Genomic DNA, 24546 nt, shown 5'->3' with positions numbered 1-24546 from the left:
TGCTCTGCCACAGCTCCTTCCAGGTTCCCACTTCTGTAAAATGGGGATGAAAAGAGTGTCTGTCTCAAGGGGGTGCTGTGAAGATCAGGGGAGATGCCCAAGAGATCGGAGCCCAGTACACAGAAGGTTCTCATATATGTTAACTATCCTTATCACCACCACCATTTCAATAATGTCTATGAAGTCCTGTGAAATAGGCTGAGTGGAAGCATTATCCTTATTTGATTGAGAGGTGGAGGAGCAGTTCCTCCAGGATCACTCAACTAGGAACTGGAGAGTGGGACTTGAATCGGGGCTTCCTTGCCACTCTTGGCTGGAAAGATGAGTGAATTATACAATGAATATTTATTACCCACCTTTTGCATGCAAAGCCAGGTCCTAGATGCTAAGGGGCATTCAGAAAGAGATACCACCCAATCCTTTGGGGGAGCTTAGAACCTAACTGATAAACAAGGCATGAAAATAAAGCCTTGTTTATTGAAGCAGAACACACTAAGGGTCCAAAGAATGTAAGAGGCACTTTGGTAAAGGGAAGGCAGGCTTGGAAGACTTCACGGAGGAGGTGAGATTTAAGCTGGGCCATGAAGGACCAGTGAAATATGACGATTGGAATGATGAATAGGTCTGTATACTGATGATAAGGCCAGAAATGTAACCATGGCTGCCATTTCTTGAGGTTCCTCATGAACCAGGCTCTATGCTGAGAGCTTTACGTGTATTACCTCCTGAGATTTCCCCAGAATCCTATGAGGTAGGTGTTATTAGGGATGAGAAAACCTGGGCTCAGAGAGTTTACAAAACTTGCCTGGGGTCACACAGCTAGTAAAGTGATAGGGCCTGGGTTTAAACCCAAGGCTGTCTGTTACAAAACCTAGGCTTTTAATCACCACATATTATTGCCACCTCAGCCTCACTATCTGAGGATGAGGACCAGATATTAAGCTGGAGACTGGCTTTGCAGGGCTTTAAATGACAGGCTCAGACATGCAAAAAATCACACAGCACCAGGCAGGAATCAGCAGACTCAGAATTTAGCAGCGGCTTCTAGCAGTTCTGCCATTCACTAGCCAAGGTCACTTCTCTGAGCCTTGGCATCTGTAAACTGGAAAGAAGAATGTCAATGTCAATGATGATGAAGATTTTGAATACAGGAGGGAGACTCTTATGACAAAAGGATTGTTTAGGACAAACCTGGAGATATTTAAATATTTACTGAGTGTTGGGCTCTGGGAATACAACTGTGAACAAGACAGAGCTCTGCACTCTGGACCCCCACCCATTACCCACCCATGCCTGCAATGGGTAGGGCACAGCTTGGGAGAATTGGGGAGGAACCTTTTACTGGAACAAACAAGGGCTCAGGAGCTGGCCTGTCCCAGGTTGGATTGCCAGTTCTCGAATCAGCAGATCTCTCTGTGTGACCTGGAGCAGGTTACCTAGCTTCTCTGACTCTCTATCTTCACCACGACGATCTTCATTCCTCTTCCTAAGATTGTTGGATTAAATTAAATAAAACAACACAAGTAATCATCTAGCATGGTGCTTGGCATATTATCGGCACTCAATAGATATTAGGATCCCTCTAGTAAGAGGTATAAATGGTAGGCTCCACCCTTCGCCCACCTGCCAAGGAATAGAATAGGTTTCTGGCTTTCATTTTTGTGGGAAAAGGGATAGATATGCATATATGTTACCTAAGCAACCATGCCAACTAACAAAAGACCCCGAAGCCTGGATAATGTACTGCTGGATGCGGACTCAGGTCAGGACTCTGCGCCAAAATGTTTCCCCTCACCCCTAAGGAATTCGGACCCATTCCCCAGAGCGCTCCGCACTACGCGGCTGCCTCTGCTCTGTACGGGAACCACCCTATCAATCCGTTTCGCGGGTGGCGGGTGACAGCGGGTGTGGCGGCCCCTTTAAGCGGCAAAGCTCAAAGCTTGTGTTGCAATCGCCGCCAGGGGGAGGTGTCCTTTCCGTGGGGTGGAGCCTATGCATGTTGCAGCGACCAACGGATGCGCAGCATTTTCCGCGGGAGATCCGAATTTCGCGGCACGCAGTTTGGCGCTAAAAAAAAAAAAAAGGTAAAAAAAAAAAAGAGGCAGAGAAAGGCTCAGGAACTAAAGAGCAAGGCGAGAGGCAGTCGGTGCAATCGGCCCCTCACCCTCGTCCGAGCGCATCGCTTCTCCGTCGAGCCTGCGGTCACCCCCAGAGACCCCCCTGCCCGGAGCGGGCCGGACCCCAAGCTCAGAGGCCTTCAGGGGCGTGGGGTCCTCCCGGGTCGCGGCCGCCCTTGGGGCGGGGCAGCCCCTGGCACTGCCGCCGCCGCTGCCGTGCGATCTCAAAGCGAGAATCTTCAAGCGCTGCTCCGCTCGGCGGCAGGCCAGGAGGGGAGGGTCCGGCCTTTTCCCGCAGGCGTCCATTGGCGGCTTCCCCAGGCCTCCGCGCCATGCCGCCCGCCGTGTGAGCCGCCGCGGGCTCCGGAGCGCGCAGGTGCCAGCGGGCGCTCTAGGGGAGGGGGCTCAGCATTCGCCATGCTGCGAGGGCCCCGAGCCCTGGCTCCGGCCGCTGGACCACCCCTGAAGGGGCTACCTGCGATGAGCCCCACCGAGCTGTGGTCTCCTGGCCTCGGCAGCCCCCAGCTCTACCCGGTCACCACTACCTACTACACCCCGCTGTACCCGCAGATTGTGCCTCCCGCTGCAGCGCCTGGCACCTGCCTGGACGCCACCCCCCACGGACCGGAGGGCCAAGCTGTGCGATGCGTGCCGGCTGGCCGGCTGCCGGTAATTCTGGGGACCCCCCCCCCCCCGCCCACTGCTTCCCCCTGTGCTTTCTGAGTGTGAGAAAGGAGGGAGGGGTGCCTTGGACCCAGTGTGAGTGAAGCAGGTCGAGTTTGGGGAAGAAAAAGGGAAGCTTTCAGCTTCCAGAACAACCCACTGCCCCAATATCTGAGTAGAAAAGCCCTTCATTTTCAGACTTGGGATGAAATAACCTCAGCCATTGGAATGGAGTGGAATGAGCACTGGATTGGGAGTATGGAGATCCAACTCCCTACCCCCAGTGCACCCTGTGACCTTGGGGAAGTCCAGGGAGCCAACTTTGCTGTCATTCATTCATTCTTCATTCATTGTTTGGCCCAGCTACTGGGACCTGCTATTGTGCTGGCACAGAGATAGTGTGGGGACTTTAAAATGGAAGAGGGTCTCAGGTCCGGTCTGGCTTGGACAGACTCCAAATTTTCTATCCAGCCAGCTCCTTCCCAATTCTCTTCCCTGGGTCCTCCCCCAGGCCCAGTCATCCCTCCCAGACAGCCAGTAGCAGGTGTAAGTTGGGGGCAGCTCCCTGGAGTTCCTGTTCAGATTGACTGTTTTCCTCCTCAAGTCCCTCCTCAAGTGTAGTGGCACTAGTGGGTATGTTTCGTGGGAGTGGAATTCCTGGATGGAGCCCATGAGAATCTAAATAACCGTTCTGTGGGGCTGGAGTGGGAAAAGCCCTAGGGGGTTGTGGGGGGGGGGTGGCTGGAGAGCCTGGTTTCTGGTCTAAACTGCCACTAATTCACTGTGTCCTTGGACAAGTCTTGGCCCCAGTCTGGGCTTCAGTTTCATTTTCTTCATTTTCCTGCTTTTAGCTGTCTGCATGTGTGCGTGGAGTATTTGTGGGGCTAACTTATTTCAGATCACTTCCAGCTCCAGGGACAGGTGACAGAGGTGTTTGAGGTTTGTGTAGTCATGAGTGGTGAATAAATTCAGGTACAGGGATAAGACTACCCCACTAGAGGTATCTGGTCAGACCTGTGTCAGTCAACAGGTACAGACCACCAGCCATTTCTGGATGCGGGCAGAGCCCCAACTCCCTGCTCCTGGAATCATGTTTGCCCATGTCCAAGGCTTTAACCTTCCCAGAGCCCTTTTCTGCATGTTATTTCTAGCTAGGAGGAAGGATGCAGGAGAGCTAGTCCCATTTTACAGGTCAAGCAGCCAAGGATAACAGACTGAGTATCCATCCATCTTGTGGTCAGCATTTTACAGCCTAAAACTGTTTGAACCCTGTGAAGTAGATGGCATTAGTAGCTCCGTGTTGCAGGGGGAAACTGAGGCTCAGAGATGGACCATGACCTGTCCAAGGTCATACAGGGAGATGTATGACCCATAGGCATATGATTCTTAGTCTCTTCTCTGCAACTTTGACTTTCCCCCGAACTGCCTGACTTAGGAGCTGGGTGCCCCTCCCGCCCCTCTAGAAGGGGCTCAGTGGCTGGCCCGTCTCCTCTGGCCAGCTGCTTTCAGGCACCCAGGCGGAGTTTCAGTAACAGCTGTGGCTTTGAACTGCTTCCCTCCCAGAGGAGCCCAAGTGCATCTGTTTGGACCTCCTTCCCAGAGGGGCTCAGTGCTCACAGCAAGAATGGCTCTTTTTTTACTAAACGCCTCTCATGTGCCAGGCACTGCTTGGCATGCTTCACATTCGTTATCTTGGTCAAAAAGCCTGGGATGATGCATCTTACAGATGAGGTAACTGAGCAGAGACGTGAAGTCACTTGTCCAAGTCACAACCCAAAAGGTGGAAGAGTCTCCCTGCATCAGATCACCATAAAGGCCTAGCAAGCCCAGAGCCCCTTCTCCTGTCAGTCCCCAGATGCCCAGTCTCCCATCCCCATGGGCAGGCCTTGGCCCCCTGCTTACTCATTTTACCAGGGTGTGACCTGGAGCAGTTCCAAACCCAACCCTGGGTGTGGCCGCTCACTTTGTGGCCAGGCTGCAAAGTGCAGAGTGAGCAGGATTTGTCAACATACTGCTGTTTAAAGGGACCTCAGGCACTGCCCGGGGATGGCAACTAAGTTCAATGGTAGAATGAAGGCCAGAGCCCAGTTCTCCTCACCCCTTGTCTAGTACTGTTTCTACCACTCTCTGGAGAAGGCTTGGGCACTCTTTTTTGAGTTTCTACTCCAGCCAGGCACACTGCATCATTGTCTTTCATCCCTGCAGGAGCCTGTAAAAAGGGTGAGATTCTGCACAGTTCTCCTTTCCTTTTAATTTATCTTTATTTTCCAAATTTCCTCTGAGAACCATGAAAGAAAATGAACATTTTAATGAACAACTCAACAAGGTGGGTCGGATAAGGAAATGTAGACTCAGAGAGGCAAGGCAGCGAATCCCAGGTGACCCAGTGGCACAGCGAGGGTCTGGAAGCGAGGCTCTTAGCACCTGACACTTGTTCCACCACTTAATTTAGGACTTGGGGCTTAGGAGGCCTGGCTCCACTCCCTGTGCGACCTTGGGCAAGTCACTTCCCCTTCTTCCTCACCTTGTTGCCCATGGAGGGATTGTGTCTGGTGGGCTCTGGCCCTCTCCCTTCTGGGGCTGCCTGAGGAAATAAGAAGGGCCCGATCATTTGCTTAGACCTTCCATATGCCCTGGGCTAAGCTCTTCTACCTCAGGATTGGCTGGGTGGCCTCAAATTTTAACCAGGTCTTTAAGAAACAGCCAAAGGGGCTGTGTAAGATGGTCCAGGTTAGAGCCAAGCTGGCCTCTGGGTGTGGTCCCAGACCTTTGCTCTGACACATCCCCATCTTTTCTGCTTGCCTCTGAGCTTCCCCCTTGCTGGTGCCCCTGGCACTTTAGTGATAGCAGCTTCCTTGCATGATCAAAGTCCTTTGCCTTACTGTCTCACCGAATCTTCAGCAGAAGTTTAGCAGACTACCCCCATTTTACAGGTAGGGCTCAAGAGGTCAACTGACTTGCCCAGCTCACCCAGCTAAGAAGTGGGGTGGGAAGGCTAGAGGAACCCAGATGGGTCTGATTCCAAGGCCTGTGCTCAGCCTCTCTTTGGTCTTCATCCTCCTGTGCTTGTCCTTTGTCGCTTCTGTTCAGCAGGCTCAGGCCCATCCACAAGCTGACCTTTCTCTGGGCAGTGCCCAAAGGTGTCAGATGTTCTTGATGGGGGATGGCGGCACTTGGCTGCTTAGGGCCTCTGAGAGTGCAGGATGAAGGTGAGGGAGAGTGAGAGAAGGGAGGGGGCTGGTACGTGTGCCTGAAGTGATGGGGGCAGGTAGGTGTAGCCAGGCCTTGGCCCGAATTCTAGTAAATCCTGGGGGAATGTGTGTGGGACGGAGCTGAGTAAGCCTTGTATGTGGCTTGGGAATCAGACAGACCCAAGTTCAAATTATGGCTCTGCTATTTGTCTGTGTGACCTTGGGCACATGGCTTAACTTCTCTGAGGCTCTACTTCTCATTTGCCAAGAGAGAGTGCCAGTACTGGTATTCCAGGTCTGATGAGCACGAGAGGCCCAGCACAGGTGCTCGGTTCAAGGTCCTACCCTCCTCCCCATTCTTCAGGTAGTGAGGTTCTTCCTGGTGTGTTCTGTGAACTCAGCAGGGGCTGGCTTCTATGGGGTGGGGGAGGTAAATGGGACTGGGGAAATTCTGGGCTGCCTTAGCCTGACTCCCCTTCTCCCTGCCCTTGGCAGTCCTTTTGAGGAATGAAGGATTCTGGGATCAGTAACCTCAATCAGGCTTGATAAAGGCCTTGGAGCTCACTAAGCCTCCATTAATTCGGCTGTAAAATGGGGCTTAGTAGTATTGGGATGATTCAGTGAAGTGATGAATATTAGGGCTTGTCCCAGGGCATGTGGAAAGTCTCAGCAAATGATTGGGTCTTTCTCTAACGATAAGACGGGGCTAGAGCAGGTCACCTTCCCTAGAATCTAGAAAGTCACCTAGATTCTGTTGGGAGGTTAGAGAAGAAATATTCCAGAGCGACTTCAAGAGGAATGAGCAGGGAGTTGTTTGGATCACATCCAGGTCTGGGTAGGTGTGGAGAGACATATCATATCCAGGCTCCTTAAACCAAGGAGCAGGGCCCCTCAAATCAGTCCAGGAAGACTTCCTGGAGGAGGTTGGGGGGACAGTGCACAGGAGAGCTGACAGCAGGAAGAACTGTCATCACCTCCTACACCTGTCAGCCCAGCTGTGCTCAGCAGCGGTTAGAAGTCTCAGCCCTGCCGAGCATGACCTCACCACCAAAGGTTAAAATAGGTCTCTCTGTCACGACCATGCTGGGGTGACTGGGGGAAGGGGAAAGGAAGAAAATGGGCTCAGTGCCCCCCAGAATGGTGCGTCAAAGAAGAGGCTGAGATTGGATTCTAGGGAAGGGACTCTGCACTTCCTGAATACCACTGTGTGCTGAGCTTTTTACAGAAGTTACCTCCTTGAATCCTTGATGGAGATATTTTCTGCCCCATTTTACAGAAGAGGAAACTAAGGCTCCTAGATGTGGAGCATTTCGCCAAGTCACACAGTGAGCCTGTGAAGGAGCTGGGAGACGCAGGCCCGGGTCTCTGACCCCAGTGCCCCAGTGCCCCAGCCCTGCCCAGCCCTAACCAGGAGAGAGGCCCCTTCCGGGCTAGTACAGCTTCTGGGCCTAATTGGGGCCGGGTGGCAATGGGGTGGAGAGGAACAGATGGGTCTGTGGTTTGATTTCCCCAGCAGGTGTTTCCCAAGCTTGGCGGGAACGAGGAGGGGGAGCAGGGGGACCTCAGCTGCTTGTCCTTAAGACACAGGGGAAGGATTCATTGTTTGCCCCTCTCAGCAAAGAAAGAATGGCAAATGGAGTCTGTTCGGGAGGCCCTGGGGCCCTTGAGCTGGAACCCGAATACGGGGGATGGGGGATGTTTGTATTGCTTCCCGATGTGGGCACCTCCCTGGGGTGTGGCACCGATCCAGGAAGTCCCCTGGGCCTGGGCGGATGCCCAGACCCACCCTGATAAGGGCCAGCTGTGGAGTTGTGATGGGCACCCAGTCTGGCTGGGCCAGCTGCTTCTGGGGGGGGGGCAGCTCTCCCCAGCCTGATGTGGTTTAGGCCCCACCCAATCCTTCCTGCCTGCATCATCCTCTGCATGGGAGTGAGGGGGGGCGGTGCAGATGTAGAAGTGACCTTGGGGCCTGTTATTAAGGAATCCTGAGCTTTTAGCTCGACTGGCTTTGGTAGGGTCTCAAGTGCCTGTGCCTCAGGATGGAAGTGTTGTGTGCCCCTCAGAAAATAGGACTTCCTTTCCCTGAAAGCTCACTTTTCAGGTTATTGATATTTCCTTACCAAGTATAATGATGTTTTGCCAGGACTGGTGATAAACTGAGGCAGGAGGTAGCTGCTGGTGGCTTCAGTGCTTTGGCCCCAGGTTGCAGAAAGGCTGGAGGAGGAATGATTCTCAAACTCTGCCTCTCTTCCCTCTCTCTCTAAGGCCAAAAGGAAGCTGGACCTGGAGGGGATCGGGAGGCCTGCGGTCCTGGAATTTCGGACTCCCAAGGGGAAGTGCATTAGAGTGGATGGCCTCCCCAGCCCCCAAAGTAAGCCGTGCTGATGGGACATCTGGGGAGGGCTCAGGAAACTGAGGGTGGGGTAGGCAGGGGCAGAGGGCAGCAGCCCTGCCCAAATTATCAGGAGTAATATTTGTAGTACACTTCCTGGTTTATAGAACAGTTTCCTGTGTGTTCTCTCACTGGATCCCGCCAGGTAGGTAGGATTGCCCATCTTTTACTGATGAGGCAACTTAAGACTCAGCTTGAGTGGCTTGCCCAGGATCACACTGCTAGTAAGCAGAGTCAGGACCAGAATCTAGTCTTGTCCTGCTTTTCTTACACCATACACCACTCTTGTGATCTAGGTGTGATGACCAACAATTTATTTGGGAGCGTACTATTTGAAAAAAGTTTTTATATTGAGTTCAGTATAACCTTTTCTAAAAGAGAGAATCCAGCTCAGAGAGAAGCAGGGTCTTTCTCCTACATGCAGACAGAAGGTTAAATAAAAGATACAAAGAGAAGTGAAGCTTAGATTCATCCAACCCATGCCACCTCAGAGTTCTTTAAGATCCAGAGGCTGCCCACGTGGTGACTTTCTAAAGCTAAGTTGGAGGAAATTTCTGCTTCTTGATATTTTCAGTCAATATTCTGGTTAGAGTGGGAGTTTCAGCACCTGTGTTAGGGAGAAAAGCTAATTCTGGGGATCAGAGACCTAATGAAGAAGGTATGTGACTGGGTTGGAAGCATGACAATCAGGAATTTGGGGGTCCAGGCAGGGCTGTACCTTGACCTGACTCATTCTTCTTTGAACCTTACTTATCTCATCTTCAAAACGGGGTAGAACTAGGTCGGGAATAGCAAGAAAATTTCCTTTCCAGTTGTTTGAGAGAGACTGCCCAGAGCTCTTTATCGAAGGATCCTAAGTGCACTGATCAGTTAGTAATGTGTGCCGTGGGTGCAAGAGTTGAAAAATCAGTCTGTGTGCCAAGTACTTGTCATCCACATGTTAGTGGATTTTAAAGTCCCCGTTCTAGAGAAATCTGAGGCTCTCTAAAACTTAAGTTTTCTGAACTAGTTTGGCCACAACATGCTATAGGACTTGCAAGTCACTTGATTGCAAAAGTCCACTTGTGGTTTAAGATGTTGCAGCTGAGATGTGGTCTTGTGACATCAGCTTCATTAAGAAAGGGGCTGTTTTCATGAACCTGCCTTATTTGATATTGTAGAACTGATTCCTCTCTGATAACCATTGGGCTACAGATGGAAAGAAAAGGCAAGTCTATAAAAATGTTCTTAAATCCAAGCTCTTCATTCCCTCCCAGCCTCAACTCCAGATTCCTGACATAACTGGTAGGACGGGGTAATGGTTAAGAAAGAAGACTCTGGAACCAGACTGTCTTGGTTTAAATCCCAGATTTGCCACTTTCTAGCCAAGTGAGCTGAGCAAATGAACCTGTCTGTGCCTCAGTATTCTCATCTATAAAGTGAGGATGGTTATATACCAAACTTACAGGGTATTGTAAAGATTAGTTTTGTTGTATATGGAAAAGTGTTTAGAACAGTGACGTACACACAGGAAGCTTTTATTATTGGTGGTGGTGATACGGCTGCCCTAAGCTGTGGTGGAAAGGTGCTCTAAACCAGGAGTCAGGACACTTGGTTTTCAGTCCTGACACTGGCCTTTGACTATGAGACCTTAAGCAAGTCACATTCCTGTTTGGACAGTGGTGGTGAATGACCCCTGCCTCACAGTGCTCTGTAACTGGAAAGCGGGTGCTCAGGTGCAGGGTGGTACTTAATGGGTCCAGGTCAGTGGAGGAGGCTCCCCAGGCTGGCCCTCTCTGACCAGTGAACGGGGCCCCTTTCCTCCTCAGCCCCCAAATCCCCTGGGGAGAAGACTCGGTATGATACGTCACTGGGACTGCTCACCAAGAAGTTCATTTACCTCCTGAGAGAGTCCAAGGATGGGGTCCTGGACCTGAACTGGGCTGCCGAAGTGCTGGATGTGCAGAAGCGGCGCATCTATGACATCACCAATGTGCTGGAGGGCATCCAGCTCATCCGGAAGAAGGCCAAGAACAACATCCAGTGGGTGTAAGTGCCTGGGCTGGGGCGGATGGCACCAATGGGTGCAAGTGCTGGGGGCCAGACCCTGGAACAGTATCTAGTGGATGTGAATGTCAGGGGTGGAGCCGAGAGCAACATCCAATGGGCACAAGTGCTGGCGGTGGACCAAGAGCAACATCTAATAGGCTTACACGCTGGGGGCGGAGCCAATGTATTTAAGAGCAGGGCGGAAGAGCAGGTGTATATGTTTGGGTAACATTAGGAGAGCGTGGCCCCCAGCAAGGCGGAGAATGATTTCTAGGATGTGTAAAGTCCTAGAAGGACTCCATCCTCTTGAGCCAGGGTCCAAAGATTCCCCTCTTATAGTTTAGGAAAGTCCCCTGAAAGTTGAGTGGTAATAACCCAGACTCCATCCAGCTCTGAGATATGAGTACTTCAGACTCCTCTCCTCACTACTACAAGGTCTTAAAGAGCAGACCTTGAGCCCCAGGCATGAACTCTTAAGAGAACCCAGGCAGGGGTCAGGACTGAGGTCACCTCAGCTCTGCCGCGTGGGGGAGGCTCGGGCATAGTGCGGAAAGAGCCGAAAGCCTCCCAAAGTGAGGTCATGGCCTGACTTGTTTCTTTTTTCTAGTAACCCCCAAACCTCAAGTCCCAGCCCCTGGCAGCTCCGTGGGAGCTAGACAGGAACCTCTGATTTGCACAACCCAGGAGGACCACATAGACCATGCAAGTGGCCTCTTCCTGGGGTTTTGCACCATCTGTGCCATTCTGCACAGCAGCCCTGGGGGTGGAGTGCCTAGGTGTGGACTGAGACCGACACTGGGGGGCTGCTCTGTTCCCAGAAGCAGGGGAATGTTTGAAGACCCCACCCGGCCTGGGAAGCAGCAGCAGCTGGGGCAGGAGCTGAAGGAGCTGATGAGCATGGAGCAGGCCTTGGACGAGCTCATCCAGAGCTGCTCTCTGAACTTCACACAACTGACCGAGGACAAGGCCAACAAGAGATATCCTCTTTGGTTGGGAGAAGGGGTCAGGGAGCAGGGGCCTGTTACATACTCATATCTACCCAGAGCCCATGCAGTACCTCCGCACAGGGACTAACTCCCCCTCTGAGTCTGGCATGTCTATTTTTTACTTTCTCGGCTTTTCTACTTGAGTCTATCAAAGTTACTTTCTCATTATAAAAGTAAGACAAGTACGTTTGTTTAAATCTTGAAAATGGAGAAAAGAAATAGCTGCCACCTTAACAAAGCCATCGTCCTTTATGCACAGGGTGTGTATCACTTAAACATAGTGTGTAACTGCCGTGCATAACATTTTATATCCTGCTTTTCTCTAGTCAGCGTATTATCATAGACATTTTTTATGTTATGTCATTCCTAACTATATGGTTGATTCACATGAAATTATTGATATTGGACCGCTTTTCATCTGCAATATCATGGTTTAATTTAATATTTAAAATAGTTTGAGAATATCCTACTCAGACTACCCTCTGGTTTGCTGATAAGGCCTAGAATTGACATGGAGATGGATTTCTAGATTTCTGCTTTTATAAAACAACAAAATGATGAATGCCTTTGCATATAGGATATTTTCCTTTTTTTTTTTTTTTTTTTACTTATTTCTCTAGGTCAGATTCCTAGAATAGAAACAGCGAAGTCACAGAACATAGACTTTGCTAAGGCTTTTCATACATTTTTCCTAAGTGCACTGATCAGTTAGTAATGTCTGATCGTTTTTTGGATATACCCTTGTATTTTTGGAAGGATGTTAGGCATTGTGAGAAATTTAGAGAAATAAGAAACGTCTTCCTGTCTTCTCAAAACTAATAATCTAGTTGAGAGAGAAAGCCTTTATGTAAAAAACTGATAAAAGGCAGCATTTTAAAAAATGATTTATACCCCCATTTGCTTTCTAAAGGGATCCAAGCAAGCTTATATGAAAGAATGGGTTACAGATTTTGGTTATTTCTAAGCTATATAAGGAGAGAGTAAAAGATGTTTAGAGGCCTAGGCGAGGAGGGTTGGATCCCTGCCCGGCTGGCTGGGGGTGTGAATTTTGACCAGTCACTTCTCTTGACTCTCCTGCCCCTACACTGGCCTATGTGACTTACCAGGACATCCGTGCCGTCAGCAACTTTAAGGAGCAGACGGTGATCGCTGTCAAGGCCCCTCCACAGACAAGACTGGAAGTGCCCGACAGCAGCGAGGTGAGAGGGGAAGCGTTTGGTGGAGAACAGGGTTAGGAGGGTCCCGGGCAGCTCTGCTCAGCCCCAAGCTCCCCAGCCCTATGCTGGTACCCACAGCAAGATCAGTGGTCTCCGAGCTGGGGCAGAAATGGCAGAAGCTGGAAAGGGCAATAAGTTCTGGCCTGAGAAAACCTCTGTTCCTGGTTTCTTTCTACGTCCCACCAGTCCCTGCATTCCTGCACAGAGGCACACGTGTGCCCACACCCAGCGGTGTTAGTACGCACAATAATCTTTTCATGCTAACCGTGCTCTCCTAGTTTAAAAAGCGAAATCTTTAATGCTCCCGACAAGGCCCTCTGTGCTCTCCCCTTGCCAGCCTCTTCCCGCATGCTGCCCCCGTCGCCTGTCTTTGCTTCAGCCACACCGACCTGCCTGCGGGTTCCCCACCACACCGAGGTGTCTCAGTGTAAGACCACACTGCTCTTCCCTCCAGCCGAAATGCGCTTCCCCCTCTCTCTCAGCTTGGTCTACTGCGATTCGTCCTACAGGTCTCCATGCAAACATGGCTTCCTCAAGGAAGCCTTTCCTGATCACCCCTGGACTGCACAGCCCCCTGTGCGTTTCCACCACGCTTAACCTCTGTTCGCCAGGACCTCTTGGTACTTATTTAGGTTCCGCTTCATCTGTTTGAGTGTAAACTCCACAAAAGTACATTCCACCCGTGCGGTAACCGCAGCCCAGAGCCTGATAAGGGCTCAAGAAATTTATTTAATGGAAGAACATTAAGATAAATAAGGCCCTGCCCCCACCTTGGAGGAGCTCAGGCAAGCAGTGATGCTGTGATCTATAAACTGAAAATGTACTTTGAGGACCCAGAGAAAGGAGAGGTAGAGGAAGAATGCACAGGTGGTAACCATTAAACTGGGTCCTAAAGAATGAATAGAATTTTTTTCTTTTTTTTTTTGCAATTAAGTCTTTAATTTTTAAATTTTTTATTATTTAAGTTTAGTTGGTATATACAATCTTATATTAGTTTCAGGTGTACACTATAACGATTCAATAATTAAATACCTTACAATGTGATCACCACACTAAGTCTAGTAATCATCTCTCACTGTGCAAACTTACCTCAATATTACTGGAGAATATTTTTGCCAGGTGAAGTTGGGGTGTAGGCAGGGGCCGCTGCATGAGCGCAGGCCTAGAGACCTGGGTGCATGCTGGAACGGCGTGTGTGTAGTCAGTCGGGGCTTAAGCTGCAGGTATTTGGTAGAGAAGAGACAGGTGGGAAGGCCGAGTATCAGAACACATGGTTACAAGTGACAGAAAGACAAATTCAACTGGCTTAAGTGAGGGGAGAAGAGGGTAACTCAGTGACAAGTCCAGGGGGAAGGCATGGAGATTGCGGGCAAAGCTGGACGTGGCAGCTCACGTTACGGCTCTCCATCTCTCACTGTGCTGACCGTTCCCAGGTGGGCTCCCTCCTCCTGGTGGCAAAGCAGCTTTCGTGATCCCAGCTCAGCAACCCCACTGGGAAGGGAGCTTCCGTTTCCGGGTCTTGGGCCTGATGCTGGATGGACTGGCCTGAGTCGTATGCCACTCTGAATCAGTCACTGTCACTCTTACTGTCTCATCCAGGATCCCGAGCTCACCCATTGGAGTTGGGGGACAGTCCTGCCCCTTCCCCCTGACTACATGACCTGAGCATAGGGGGCTAGTGATTTCCCAAAGGAAAATCTGGGCATTCTCCCTGAAGGAAGGGGTCTGGGGACCAGACAGGTAGAAGCAGCAGATGTCCACTGTAGGCAGGACGAGGCAGGTCTCCACACCTAGCTCAGAAGCTGAGCTTGCTCTCATGGATGGTGAGAGCTGTGTGTGTCCGTCCATTCACACTGACGCATGAGTAAATGTCCAGCTGCCCAGAGCCATGACCTCGTTTCTCGTCCTCCAGGAGAACCTGCAGTTACATCTGAAGAGCACGCAAGGGCCCATTGAAGTCTACCTGTGCCAGGAGGAGGTGCAGGAACCAGACAGTCCTGCCAAGGAACAACTCCCCTCCACCTCCACCCTCAGCCCTGTCCCTGACTTCACCCAGCCCAGCAGCAGCACCAACCCTGGGATCCTGGAAGCCACAGCATCCCCAGGTAGGGACCCCTGTCCAGAGGGACAGGAAGTGGGGAGAGCAACCAGCCTTCATTTCCTCTTCCATGTCAGCATTTGTTGTGGATTGACCTTCTACTCAGTGGCAAGGGGTACAGTCCTCCCCAACATGTGTGCACATTCCCTGTCTCACTGGCAAGCAAAGCTCTCTTTGCCTCAATTTCCTCATCTGTAAGTCGGGCATAGTAGTTAACAGTATCTATTTCATAGGTTGTCTTGAGAATTAAATGAGTTAATATCTGTAAAGCACTTAGAACTGAGTCTGGCAATAACTATTACCTATCATCATAATTACTGCCGCCACCACTAGTGAAGTTCCTGGCACTCAATAAGCCCACGCTAAATGGAAACGATAGATTTTTTTGAGGAAGGCTCAACACTTCCTTCAGAAATAATAACTAAGGTTTCTACAACCACGACTATTCCATCCATTTTCACATTACTCCTCACGGTAATTCTTGAGGTAGGTTTTATTAGTCCTGGTTTAGAGATTAATAAACCGAGGCAGAGAAGTGATATGACTTGCCCAAGGTCTCCCAGCTGGGAGGCAACAATGCTGTGTCTCGAATTTTGGTCTCCATATTCTAGCCCAGTGCTGTCTCCACGAGGCACAGGACAAATCAAGGAAGGGGATCCTGGCTCAGCCCTGGCTGGGAGGTGGATGGTACAGCTAAAAACTGGCTGCACTTGGCAGTTGCCAGGGAGTAAAGAGGCGAGAGAGGTCCGTGAGGGCTGCCCAGGGAAGGTGAGAGTCCGGAAAGAGCAGAAATGGGGACCTGTGAAGACCCTTACGGCAGAATAGTTTCTGTCCTTTCCTGGGACCGGTCATCAGGTCGGACTGGAGGGATCCTTCGAGGCCACGTGGGCCAGTGTTCCACTGTTTGTGTTCTTAGTGGCAAGTTGCCTTAAGTAGAACCCTAGTATTTCAAGAAATGCTAAGACTGGTCTGATGGAAAAGGAGTGGTTGGGGAAGGTCTACAGAATCACAGGTTAGTTTTCACTTTTTTAACTCAAGGGTTGACAAACTATTATTGCCTGCCGGCCAAATGTGGCCTGTTTTTATATGGTTCTTGAGCTAAGAATGGTTTTCGTATTTTTAAAGAGGTGTAGCGGGAAAAAAAAAGAAAAGTGACTGTGTGACAGAGACCATAAGTGTCCTGTAAAGCCTAAAATACAAAAGTTTGCTGGCCCACAATCTAACTCAGCCCTTCATTTTACATATGAATAAAACCGAAATCCAGAGAGGGCGAGTGGCTTCCCTCAGGTCACGCAGCAAGTTGGTGGTAGAGCTTGAGCAAGAACCCAGACTCCCAGCTCTTTATCTAAATGATCGCTCCCATGTCCTGGCCTGGTCTGGGGACCAGGGCTTCTCCTTGCACCAGCCCTCAGGCCCTCTGGGCACCTCCTCGTGCCTATCTCCCGCTGCAGACCTGTGCCCCACCCCATCCTCCCTCCTCGTGCTGCGTCTGCCTTCTCATTCTGTCAACATGTGCCGAGCGCTCCAAAGTTAGAACCACTTTCACTTCCGTTGTCCTCAGACCTCGGGCAGAGGTGGGGGACCTTACGGCGTAAGCAAGGACAAGGTTTTTTTTTTTTACCTCAGCTGTACAGGTTAAGAGCCTGAGGCTTGAAAGGAGTCAAGGTTTACAGAAGAGTCAGTGGTGGCGCCAGCTGAGAAGCCAGCTCTGTGCCAGGGTTCGTGCCGTGGCTGCCCCTCTACCTCCTTGCCACATGGCCTCTGAGCGTTGTCCCTGCTGAAAGGCGCAGGAGGAAGCTCTCTGGAAGCTGTACACACATGCACATGCACACGCTCCGTGTTCTGGCCTGAAGCAGGGGTCTGAGCGCCAGGGGCCACGCCCAAAGAGGAGGCCACTACGGTCTTAGGGCCCAGGTTCTGCCCTAGCTCTGGCATCACCAGGGGAATCGCTAACCTTTTGGGGCCTCAGCTTCCCTTCTCTGTAATGGAGGGTTTTGAGTAAGTTTCATCTCTAACATCCCTCCAGGCTCTGACATCCGGAGGTAAACCCAAATGTGGCCAATTGATGGCACAGGAGTTGAAATTGGGAGACTCAGGTGTGAGTCTGTACCTCACCTCCTATGACTTGGTGATGGTGGGCAAGTCGCTTTAACCCTCCAAGGCTCTGTTCCCACACCTCTAAAATGGGGACAGTGAAAACTCTATCATGATTATTGAGTGGGTTACAGGGCATGATATGGCACAAATGCGATTTTTTAAAAAGCTAATGTGAACTGAGCACCTAGAATGTGCGGGTTCTGGAGAAACAAGTGAGTGTAAGCCATTCAGAGTGTGGTGGAGGCACGAATGTTTCAGAGAGCGGTTCTCTCCTGGGTATGAGAAACGCCAGGAGAGAGCAAGGTCCTGCCTGTAGCGGAGGCTCTCACAGGTGTTATCCCAGTTACTGCCTCCAGCCACTCAAGGGGGTCCTTATTTTTCCTTGTGGATGAGGTGCCTACAGCCGGTGAGGTAGGGCTGGGATCTGAGCCTGTGTCCTCCTCACTTCCAAGCCAGGCCGCTTACTGTAATACCTGCAAGCCTCTGCAACACACTAAACAGACATTCAGGTTTGTTTGTTTGTTTGTTTCAACTACATCTAATTGACTTCTTTGAGCCTCAGTTTCCTCATCTGTAAAGAGCGTTGACGACATTGCTGCTCGAGTGTCAGAGGAGGTTAAACATGCCTCTCCTTAAGGGCAGAGCCAGGCCTGTGAGCCCTTGGTAAATGGGAGCCAGTCTTATTATTGACAAGAGCGGCATGCAGACCCCCTGCGGGGTTCCCGCAGACCAGTCGTTCTTTACCTGCAGCTACCATTTAATCCTCTCAACAACCCCAGCGGTCGGTGTAATCCCCATTTCAGATGTGAGGAAATAGAGGCTCGTAAACATTAAGTCAGTTGCCCACAGTGACGCGGCTAGTGGGAGGCTGAGCGGGCAGTCCGACATGCCGGCGCAGTTGCATTTTCAAGGCGACGTTTGGTTGGGCTTTAAGCAATGACTCAAACAGTGAGATTCTGGGCATCAGGGTGTATTTGGCAGGGGATTTCCAGTACCCTATTCCACATCTCTGTGTAGTCAATCACCTTCCTACTTATATGTGGAAATAAACTTTGTGCGCTAAAGAAGAGCTGATGGCCAGTGCAGCTAGAGAGGTTGAATGTGAGCTGTGTGGAGGGAGGAAGGTGAGTAGAAAGGTAGGCAGGGGCCATATCATGCAGGGCCTTCTTGGCCCTGGTCGGAACTTGGGTTTTATTCTAAGCCCTTTTTCTGTCAGAGCACAGATGACAAGGGGCCAGAGTTGAAGCAAGGTGACTAGTCAGGCTCCTACAGTGGTCCAGGTAAGGGAGGAATTGCTAGGACCAGGACCACAGCCGTGAAACTGAAGAGTAATGGGCAGCTTAGAGAATTCATTTGGCTGTGGAGATGGCCGAACTTGCTGCTGGATTGGATGCGGTGGAAATGACAGGTTGTTCTTGGGCCTTTCGGCCTAGGCAACTGAGTGGGTGGTATACCATCCATTCATTCACTGTGGTTGGGGGAGATGCACGGGGCGGGGAAGAGGTTTAGGGGAAGACTAGGAGTTCAGCTTTGATGTGCTAAGTTCTGATGTAGCTTGGATGCCCAATAGAGACGTTGCAAGAGCCCAGAGCTCAAGGACCAGGTCCTTGCCAGAGGTGTCCACTTGGGAGAAGTCTGTCCAGAGAGGGATTTAAAGCCATGGGGTGGGCTGAGACCACCTAGGGAGCAATCCAGCCAAAGGAGAGAGGAATCAGGGTGGAGCCTGGGGCCTTCAGGGTTAGAAGTTGGGAAGATCCAGCAAAGGAGACCAAGGAGAAGCAGCCAAAGTGGTAAGAAGAAAACCCAAGGAACCTACTGTGTGTACCCAAAGCCAAGTAGGATGTTTAAAGACGAAAGGTGTGAACAGCTGCATCAGGTTCTTCTGGAAAATCAAATAAGATGAAACTGGAGAACTGAGTATGGGACTTAGTTAGCAGCATGGAGGGCATTGGTTCATTGGCATGGCCGGGACAGACTTCAGGGCGGAGTGGGTCGAAGGGTGCATAGTGCTGGGGAAGTAGAGAGCACAGACAGCTCTTGAGAAATTTTATTGTGAAAGGCAGCTGGAAAATGGGCCGGTAATTGGAGAGTCATGAGGTCAAGGGAGGCTGCTTTTTGAAAGACAGGAGTTAGGAGAGGATGTCTGCGTCTTGATGGGAATGGTCTAGTAGAGTGAGAGAAATCAGTGATGCAAGAAAAAGGAAATTATTTCGGGGACAAAGGCCTTGATGGTGAAAGGGGTAGGGTTGAGTGTAGAAGCAGAGAGTGGGTTTTGAGAGCAGGAGGGCCCACCCACTGTGAGGGGAGAGGGGGGAGAGTGTGTGAGAATGAGGGTGGTTGCTAGAGCTGGTGCCGGGAAAGAGAGGGTGTCCCCGTGCCATTCGGTGTAGGAAGTCAGGGTGGGAGGGAGAAGGGAGGGTGCACAGTTGTCCAGAGACCCGCAAGGCTGTTCTTGTGCCCTGAGGTCTGACCAGAGGCTTGTGGGTCCAGGGCCAGGCTTAACCCTTGTCTATTTGTCTTCAGCGCCAGCGCTGACTTCCCACCAGATCCTGTCGCCGCCACCATCCCTCGTTCCTCTAGAGGCCACCGACAGCATGCTGGAGCTGCCATACCCACTTCTGCAGCAGACCGAGGACCAGTTCCTGTCCCCAACACTGCCAGGCAGCTCCCCTCTGATCAACTTCTCTCCACCCTTGGACCAGGATGACTACTTGTGGGGCCTGGAAGGGGGCGAGGGCATCAGCGACCTCTTTGACTCCTATGACCTCGGGGATCTGCTGATTAATTGAGTGACCTTGCCTGCCCCCAGCAGCCTCACCCCTGTTTCTACCTCCTCACAGACAGACAGGCCCTCTGCTTGCACAAGGACTTTGGACGCAAGATGCTGCCATCAGGGTACGGGGGTCTTCTTTCCTACCCCATTGCAAGCCGAACCTTCCTGGGGGGTTTGTGGAGGATGCAGGTGAAGAGCGTATCAGGGGTCGGGTCCCGTCCTTCCAAGTGGAAGCCGAGCCTGGAAAGATCCGTTCCGTCTTCTAACCTCTGACCTCGCATGTGAAGGGCCACAAGTGAGGCGACCAGGTTCAGGGAAAGGCCCTACCACTGCCTTTTGAGGGGTAATGAAGACCCTCAATTTATCGAGAAGCACTTAATGCCTTTGTATTTATTTCAGGTTGAGTTCTGTTGGTGTGTCTTCCCTGAGTTTTAGCAGGGAGATTGTTCTAGTTTCTAGGAAGACTTGTCCTCAGACAGGCCCAGCACTGTTTGCTGTCCAAGGGCAGCCCTGGGCTTCCAGGGACCGAGGCCGAGTCCCTGATGCCCGCAGCAGTGGGGTCTGGGCCTCTGAGGGCCCGTCCAGTCTTCTGGAATGCTTATTGCACTTAGGCCTCCTAATTCTAGTAAGCGGTAGCTGAGGCTCCAGCCTTGGTTTTTGGTCTCCTCTGTCCCAGAGATGGTTCTAAGGAGCCATCCAAGAGCAGGTGGCACTGAGGCTCCTGAGGAAACAGGAGCAGCTAGTTAAGGAGACCCCCCCCCCTCCCTGTAGAATTCCTTATCTCCCTCCCTTAGAATATATGGGAAAAAAAAAAATCCTCCAGGGAGTTGGCAGAGAAGAGCTCCTGAGGAAACTCGGACAGGAATGTGGGAGCAGCTGTGATGGCCGCCTCAGGCACCTTTTCTCCATTTTTGCCTCTCACTGGGACACTGGGGACCTGGGGGGCAGAGGCAGAGGCAGAGACAGCTGCACCGTAGAGCAGGGTGAGATTAAGACAAGAAACAGCCTGAACTCGCCCCTCTGATAGCTGCTGGTATCAGCCACCTCTGGAAGGCTTTTTTGTCCCCCTTGTAGAAAGGGGTGATTCTTTAAGGACTTCCCCTTCTCAGCTCTTACCCAGACCCCCAGGGACAGAGGTGACCCGGGTTTGATGGCCTGTTTGTTTCTTTTGTCATAGGAATGCTGAAGGGGTGACAGGGTCTTCATTGCAGAACAGACTTTGGCAGCTAATAGTGAGATAGACTCATGCTACCTCTTCAGGCTTGGGGTCTCCAGACTGTCATTTTGGCTTCATCCCTTCCAGAGGCTTGACCACCCCACATTGTTCCTTTAACCCAGCTGGGTGTGTGTGGGGGGAGGGAGTCAGCTCTACTCCCCAACCCAGCCTTGTGTGAGGGTGCCCTGGGCTTCATGAACCAAGGCTGTGCCTTCTGGAGAGAGGCAGCCATGGGTGGTGGTCTGAGAGGCCCACCACCTGCCCTCAGGGAGCTAGGTTTCCTCAGGGGCTCAACTGGGCAGCACTTTCCTATTTTTTTTTTTTTTTAATTTGTAGCATTAAGTTCATTTAAAACATGAATTTGGCCTTTTGGGATCGCTCCTGAGTTGTTCTGCCTGGGAGGTGGGCTTCTTTGGGGATGGAGCCTGATGTGAGCTAATGTCTAGCTAGGGTCAGTCGTGCCTTATCATTTGCTCTCTCAGGATGGTCAGTGGGTCACAGGTCCCCGGCTCCACAAATAGGGCTCCTTTTGTATGATTCACAGAAATGCCTTTGGCCTCCTCTCCGCAGCTCCACGCGGTTTGGAAGCCCAGCAGGCCCTAGGACGGGGGAAGGGGTACCGCCCCGACCCTGGTTCGGGGCCTGTGAGGCTGGAGATGGTGTCGCTATTCTGAGGTCTCTGCTAGGCTGCCGTGGGGCCACTCACCTGTCTCTGAGGACGGAGATGTTTGACTTCTATGCTTCAGGCTCTGTCTAGAGTCTTCTCTTAGAATTAAATCAGAGAAAAGAAAGAAGGGGCTTGCAGGACCCACTGGGAATGAATTTATTGGAGAAGTCTGGCCAGAATTCAAGCTCATTCTCCAAATGCCCAGCCGTAGGTTTGGACAGAGGGTTGCCCCTTGGGCTCACGACCTGTATCCTGAGTAGCTGCCCCTGTCCCCTTTTGTGCTGTCCACTCCACAACTTGCCCAGCCCAGGGTCTGGACCAATCCAAGCCAAACCTCAGGCTCTAGGTAAGATACACGTTTGAGCCTCTTTCTTGCCAGTGACACTTGAAACCTCCCAAGTTCTATCAGATGCCTTAAGAAGGCCTTTTGAGGGGTATTTCTTTTAGAGGCCAGATGAACTTTAAAACTAGGGCAGAAGTAAAGCCATTTTCTTTCTGAGGTACATTATTTCTGCCAGCAAATTCCCCCTGCTCCCCAGCAGCCCCCAAGTCATTTGTGTCCCTAGGGTCATCAAAGGTTTGGTAGGGGTCGGCTCCAGGGAACCCAGTAGTGTTAAATTATTGAGTAGCGTTTCAGATTTTAAGAGATTTCTTAAAACCAGGGACATGCTCCCGTGTCCCTCCTGTTGAAAGTGTTAGCCGGACCAGAGCGGGTTCCCTTTGCCACTGCAGGGCTAATCTGGCTCGCATGGCTGCAGGGAAGAAGGGAACGATGGCGAAGCTTGTAAAACTGGCTCTAGGGTGGTTTGGGCTTTCTTTTCTCTCCGCAAGTGTTTTCAGCATCAGTTCTGCACAGCATTTAGAGTTTTTTAGTGAAAGAGTTTGGATATCCCTGTGTCTGAGTTGTATGGCTTATTGCATTTGAAGTGAAAGCCTTCGGGGGTTGTTCGCAAGCAACTTTCTGGTTCTCATCACCGTGTCCCAAGGTCCCCACATTATCCTGGGACCCTGTTCTCTCATGAGGACCCTCACCGACCAGAAGCCCAGCCAGCCTGCTGGCTCCTTAGTGAAGAAGCCTTGTATGTGGTACATATGTCTCTGGGGTAAGGGAGCCCGAGGGAACCTAGACTCTACAGGTCACTTGCCTCCTGCCTGGTTTCTTCTGGGTCCTGCCTTGATGAGCACCACATACACCTCCTTGTGTTGTGATAAGTGGGCATTAAACAACAACTCTGGGTACCTTGTCTCTTGTGCTTTCTGAACGTCATTACCAGGGAGAAGGGTCTGGTCCTCCCAGGACAGGTGTAGGGACGGCTGACCAACTGGCTGATTTCTCCCCAGAAACAGCCTCTTTTTCCGGCACTGGCCTATCACCACGCCTGACATCCTGAAAACTACAAAGCATTGTCGAAAGAAATTGCAGGATACCGAAATAAATGAAAACACATCTCGTGTTCATGGATTGAAAGACTTAATAGATTTAAGATAGTTGTGTTCTCCAGACTGATGTACAGAGTCGATGCAGTCTCCCTCAGAATTCTAGCTGACTCCTTTGCAGAAAGTGACAAGCCGATTTTAAAATTCATATGAAAATCCAAGGGACCCGGAATAGCCAAAACAACCTCAAAAAATAAAAATCAAAATTTATGGACTTGTACTTTCAGTTTCACTACTTATTACCAAACTAGGCAAGACAAGCATGAGGATAGACAGATCAATGGAATAGAGTGTCTCGAAATGAGCCCTCATATTTACAGTCGATTGATTTTTTATAAGGTTGCCAAGGCAATTCAAAGAAAATTGTCAACAAATAGTTCTGGGACAATTGGATATCCATATACAAAAGAATGAAGTTGGACCCCTAACACAATACCATATACAAAATGAATGAAAGATCTAAATATAGGATCTAAATGTAAACATAAGCATTAAAACCACAAAACTCTTAGAAAAAAGCATAGGCATAAATCTTTATTACCTTGGAGTAGGCAATGGTTTGTTAGATATAACGCTAGAAGCATAAGCAATAAAACAAATATAAAATGGACTTCATCAAAATTAAAATTTTTTTTGTTTCAAAGGATGGCATCAAGAAAGTGAAAAGATAACCTACAGAATGGGGAAGAAGTATTTGGAAATCATCTAGTAGGGACTTGTATCTGGAATATAAAATAAACTCTTAACAACTCGATAATCAAAATACAAATAACAATTGAAAAATAGACAAAAGATATGAATAGACATTTCTCCAAGGAAGATATACAAGTGGCCAATAAGCTCATGAAAAGGTTCTCAACATCATTGGCTACCCATCAGGGAAACACAGGTCAAAACTACAAGATACCACTTCCCACCTTCTACGATGTCAATAAAAAGACATAATGCCAAGTGCTGGCTAGGATGCGGAGAAATTAGAATGCTTATACACCGCTCATGGGAATGTGAAATAGTAGAGCCTTTGGAGAAAAGTTTGGCAGTTCCTTAGATTAAACCTATAGCCATGATGCAACCCAAGTAGCTCTACCCCTAGGTATATACCCAAGAGAACTGAGAATATATGTCCACATAAAGACTTGTATACATATGTTCACAGCAGCGTTATTCACAATAGCCCAAGAGTGAAACTACCCAAACATCTATCAATTGTTGAATGGATAAATAAAATATAGTATATCCATACAATGGAATATTTAGCAATAAAAAGACATGAACTACTGATATATGCTATTACATGGCTGAACCTTGAAAATGTGTTACGTGAAAGAAGCCAGACACAAATGGCCACATATTTCATTTACATGAAACATCTAAAATAGGCAAATTGTAGAGACCGAAAGTAGATTAGTAGTTGTTTAAGGCTTTGGAGGAGTGGCTGCTAATGGGAACAGGGTATTATTGGGAGGGGATGATGAAAATATTCTAAAATTGATGTGCTGGTCATTCACCTCTATGAATATTCTAAAAACCACTGAATTGTATACTTTAAGTAGCTGAATTATATGGTATATGGATTATATCTCAATAAAGCCATTACTCTACAAAGGGGATCTTATAGGGGGCACGGAAATGTTCTAAAACTGGTAATAGTTGTAGTTTCCTGA

The 24546-nt window shown here is 50.1% G+C and overlaps 1 protein-coding gene across 4 annotated transcripts; it reads left to right on the top strand.

Moving 5' to 3' along the window:
- Positions 1–1990: 1990 nt before the first annotated feature.
- E2F2 (E2F transcription factor 2) lies at positions 1991–22689 on the top strand. Of its 4 annotated transcripts, none has more exons than XM_036229993.1 (7): positions 1991–2084; positions 8237–8342; positions 10172–10391; positions 11210–11368; positions 12462–12576; positions 14507–14699; positions 19313–22689. In XM_036229993.1, the coding sequence occupies exons 1-7, from the start codon at positions 2016–2018 to the stop codon at positions 19576–19578; spliced, it is 1128 nt and encodes a 375-aa protein (XP_036085886.1). In that variant the 5' UTR covers positions 1991–2015; the 3' UTR covers positions 19579–22689. The 4 variants fall into 4 exon arrangements, with proteins under 4 accessions (XP_036085886.1, XP_015982276.2, XP_015982277.2 ...); XM_016126790.2 differs by lacking the exon at positions 1991–2084 and adding an exon at positions 2102–2786 and having other exon boundaries at positions 11213–11368; XM_016126791.2 differs by lacking the exon at positions 1991–2084 and adding an exon at positions 2102–2786 and having other exon boundaries at positions 19319–22689.
- The last annotated feature ends 1857 nt before the right edge of the window (positions 22690–24546 follow it).

The sequence above is a fragment of the Rousettus aegyptiacus genome, unplaced genomic scaffold, assembly GCF_014176215.1.
Source record: "Rousettus aegyptiacus isolate mRouAeg1 unplaced genomic scaffold, mRouAeg1.p scaffold_m13_p_1, whole genome shotgun sequence".
Taxonomy (NCBI): Eukaryota; Metazoa; Chordata; class Mammalia; order Chiroptera; family Pteropodidae; genus Rousettus; species Rousettus aegyptiacus.
The sequence above is the reverse complement of the archived record's forward strand: the minus strand, read 5'-3'. Positions and strand labels throughout refer to the sequence as shown.